This window comes from Mauremys mutica, chromosome 1 (genome assembly GCF_020497125.1).
Source record: "Mauremys mutica isolate MM-2020 ecotype Southern chromosome 1, ASM2049712v1, whole genome shotgun sequence".
Classification (NCBI taxonomy): domain Eukaryota; kingdom Metazoa; phylum Chordata; order Testudines; family Geoemydidae; genus Mauremys; species Mauremys mutica.
In genome coordinates, this window is record NC_059072.1 from 364,479,222 (window position 1) to 364,482,303 (window position 3,082).

At 46.2% G+C, this 3,082-nt stretch overlaps 1 protein-coding gene across 1 annotated transcript; it reads left to right on the forward strand.

Moving 5' to 3' along the window:
- Positions 1 to 1,916: 1,916 nt before the first annotated feature.
- LOC123374475 (olfactory receptor 52M1-like) lies at positions 1,917 to 2,864 on the forward strand. Its single transcript, XM_045024508.1, has one exon. It carries the CDS (start codon positions 1,917 to 1,919, stop codon positions 2,862 to 2,864), a length of 948 nt encoding a protein of 315 aa, XP_044880443.1.
- The last annotated feature ends 218 nt before the right edge of the window (positions 2,865 to 3,082 follow it).

Here is a 3,082-nt window from a genome sequence, read left to right on the forward strand (position 1 = left end):
TTGTTGGACTTTGGGGTGGTTGGACTTAAGACCCTAAGGGGGAAAGGACATTGCCAAACGTACTTGGAGGTGGGTTTTTGCTTATGGTTTGTGTTATAATTCTGTTTGTGGTGTTTCTCCAACGTTATGCCGCATTGTTTCCCTCCTTTATTAAAAGGATTTTGCTACACTCGGACTCCGTGCTTGCGAGTGGGGAAGAATTGCCTCCTAGAGGTGCCTGGGGGCGCGGGTGGTATGTAATTGTCCCAGGTCACTGGGTGGGGCTCGAGCCGGTTTTGCATTTTGTTATTGAAATAGAACCCCTGGATACTGAACCCGGCCCTTGTTGCTGCCAACTCAGAGAGGCAGAAGGGTTACATATGGTTTCTGCAACATTAAGAAGTTTCCTTTCTCCTTCTATGAATTGGCCTAAACCTTTTCTAGGGTTTTTTAGTTCTTAATGTACTTAATAACCTCCTTTTTATTAATCTTAGCCCCACCAACCATAGATTTTTCCCTGATGTCTTTCACGTCCCTTATCAACTTTCATAACATCCCATTTGTATTGCTTTGCTATCTATTTTCCCCCTTTTCCCATTTGTATATATTGTTTTTTTCCCACATAATTGCTGCCTTCACTTTGCCACTGAATCTGGTTTGTAGCCAAAGTTCTCCACTTCTTTGACTGTGGAATCGTAAATTTTTGGCTATCCAGTAAACTCTTCTTAACGAACTCCCAATTTTCATTCCTGTTTTCCTGTCTAATATTTTCCTCCAAATCAGTTTTGCTGATAATTTCCCTCAGCTTTGGGGAATTATCCCTTTTGAAGGGTATCTGTAGATAGCTATTAATGGTTGGGAACTGTTCTCTGTTTCTCTATTTGACTGTAATCAGTTCCATTCTTTGATTTTGTTCTCCTCTATCATCTGCCCTGTCCTTTGTCTCTTCTCTAAACTAAACAGACCCAGATTTTTCAGTCCACATATGGCAGCCTCCCCCATTCTCAGAGGCCATATATGGCAGCCTCCCCCATTCTCAGAGCCTGTCTCGGAAATCCCATTTCTATTGGCTTTATCTGTTAGATACTGGGTGATGACTGCACATCCTCCTCTCCCCAAATACTGAGTAGCTCTCCAGTGGTCCAAATAGGAGAGCAAATGCTGCGTGGATTCACCATGGTTACCTGGGAACATGTGAAGTGAGCTGTCCATGCAGAGCAAACAGGAAGAGGAATTTCAAAATTCCCGGGAATTTACAGGGGTTTGTGGGTGGAAGGTGTTTACCTGGATGCAGGGTAGCAGAGTTGAAATTTCTGACCAGAGTGGGATTCCTTTGGGAGGCCTATGACTGCGGTAAAATCAAGTGCAAGTGTCAACATTGGCACTTCAGCAACAAAACTTCTGATAAAAAGGCCTTACAATGTTCATCATGGTAGTTTTATAATCTCACTGAAATTGAGGAGTTCCGTCATCAAAAGTGGCTTTGCAGAGTATACACCTCCACTGTTTCTTCACCAAAAGCTGCCTTTTGGTGAAAAAACTTCACAGTGTAGACAAGGCCTAAGGAACAAGATAACCAGTATCCACACTCATGTTTCCTGCTGGTTCCTATTAAGGTTTTCCACACCATGATGTGTAGGAATTATTGCTGCATGGAGCACCATAAACTATGGAATTGATATTAATAGGGTCAGTTCTTCATAATTCATTTATCTGAGTAATGAAAACGTCATTTTTCAGTGTGTGAAGAGCTACCAATTTGCTTCACCCATGAGAACAGCCTCCAGTAGTGCATGTAGTGTCTCATATTAACATTGTCTCTCCACCAGGCATTTGTACTGCGATCATCACCCTAGACACATACAGAAAGTCATGTGAAAGTTCAGACCATGAAGGAGACACCGTTGTGCCTCAGCGCTGGACACCTCTGCTACTCCATGTCAGATTCCAACACAACTGACTTCACAAACCCCTCCACCTTCATCCTGCTGGGTATTCCTGGCCTGGAGGTGGCCCATGTATGGATCTCCATCCCCTTCTGTGCCATGTACGCAGTAGCCGTCTTGGGGAACTTCAGCATCCTCTTCATCGTGAATATAGAGCCGAGCCTCCATGTCCCCATGTACTATTTCCTCTGCATGCTGGCTGTCACTGACCTGATCCTGTCTACGTCCATCCTGCCGAAAATGCTGAGCATCTTCTGGTTCAATTCCAGGGAGATAGATTTTAATGCCTGCCTCACTCAAATGTTCTTCATTCACTGCACTGCAGTGACAGAGTCTGGGATCTTCGTGGCCATGGCTTTGGATCGCTACGTGGCCATCTGTGATCCCCTGAGACATTCCACCATCCTGACAAACCCTGTTGTAGCCAAGATCGGCCTGGCAGTGGTGCTGCGTGGCGTCATGCTCATACTGCCCTTTCTCTTCCTGGCCAGGCGGTGGCCATATTGTAGAACCAACATCATCCCCCACTCGTACTGTGAGCACATGGCTGTGGTGAAGCTGGCCTGTGCTGACATCCGCATCAGTAGTTACTACAGCCTCTCTGTGACTTTCTTGGTGATTGCTCTGGATGTGTTTTTTATCACCGTGTCCTATACCCAGATCCTCAGGGCCATCTTCAGCCTGCCCACAAAGGATGCCCAGCTCAAGACTTTTGGGACCTGCGGCTCCCATCTCTTTGTCATTTTAGCCTCTTACATCCCAGTTCTCTCCTCCGCCCTCATGCACCGGTTTGGCCAGAACATGGCCGTACAGTTCCACATTCTCATGGCCAACGCGTACCTGATTGTGCCCGCCACGCTACACCCCATCATTTACGGTGTGAGGACCAAACAGATCCGGAACAGGCTGCTCCTGCTACTTACTCATAAAGGGGTGTAAAGTTTTCTCCTGGTGCCTTGGCTCTCAGACCGAGCTCTGTGCAGAGCTAGCTGGTGACATGGTGCTGGACCCTCTTCCCTGAATCACTTACCGGACAGTAAAAAAGACATTAGATACTTTCCTGACCTTTCTGTGCTGTGTCAGCATGACAAAGTGGGGAATAGGTCTGTGTACAATTCTGTGGGTTACCATGTCTCTAATTGCTGGTATTTGGACCC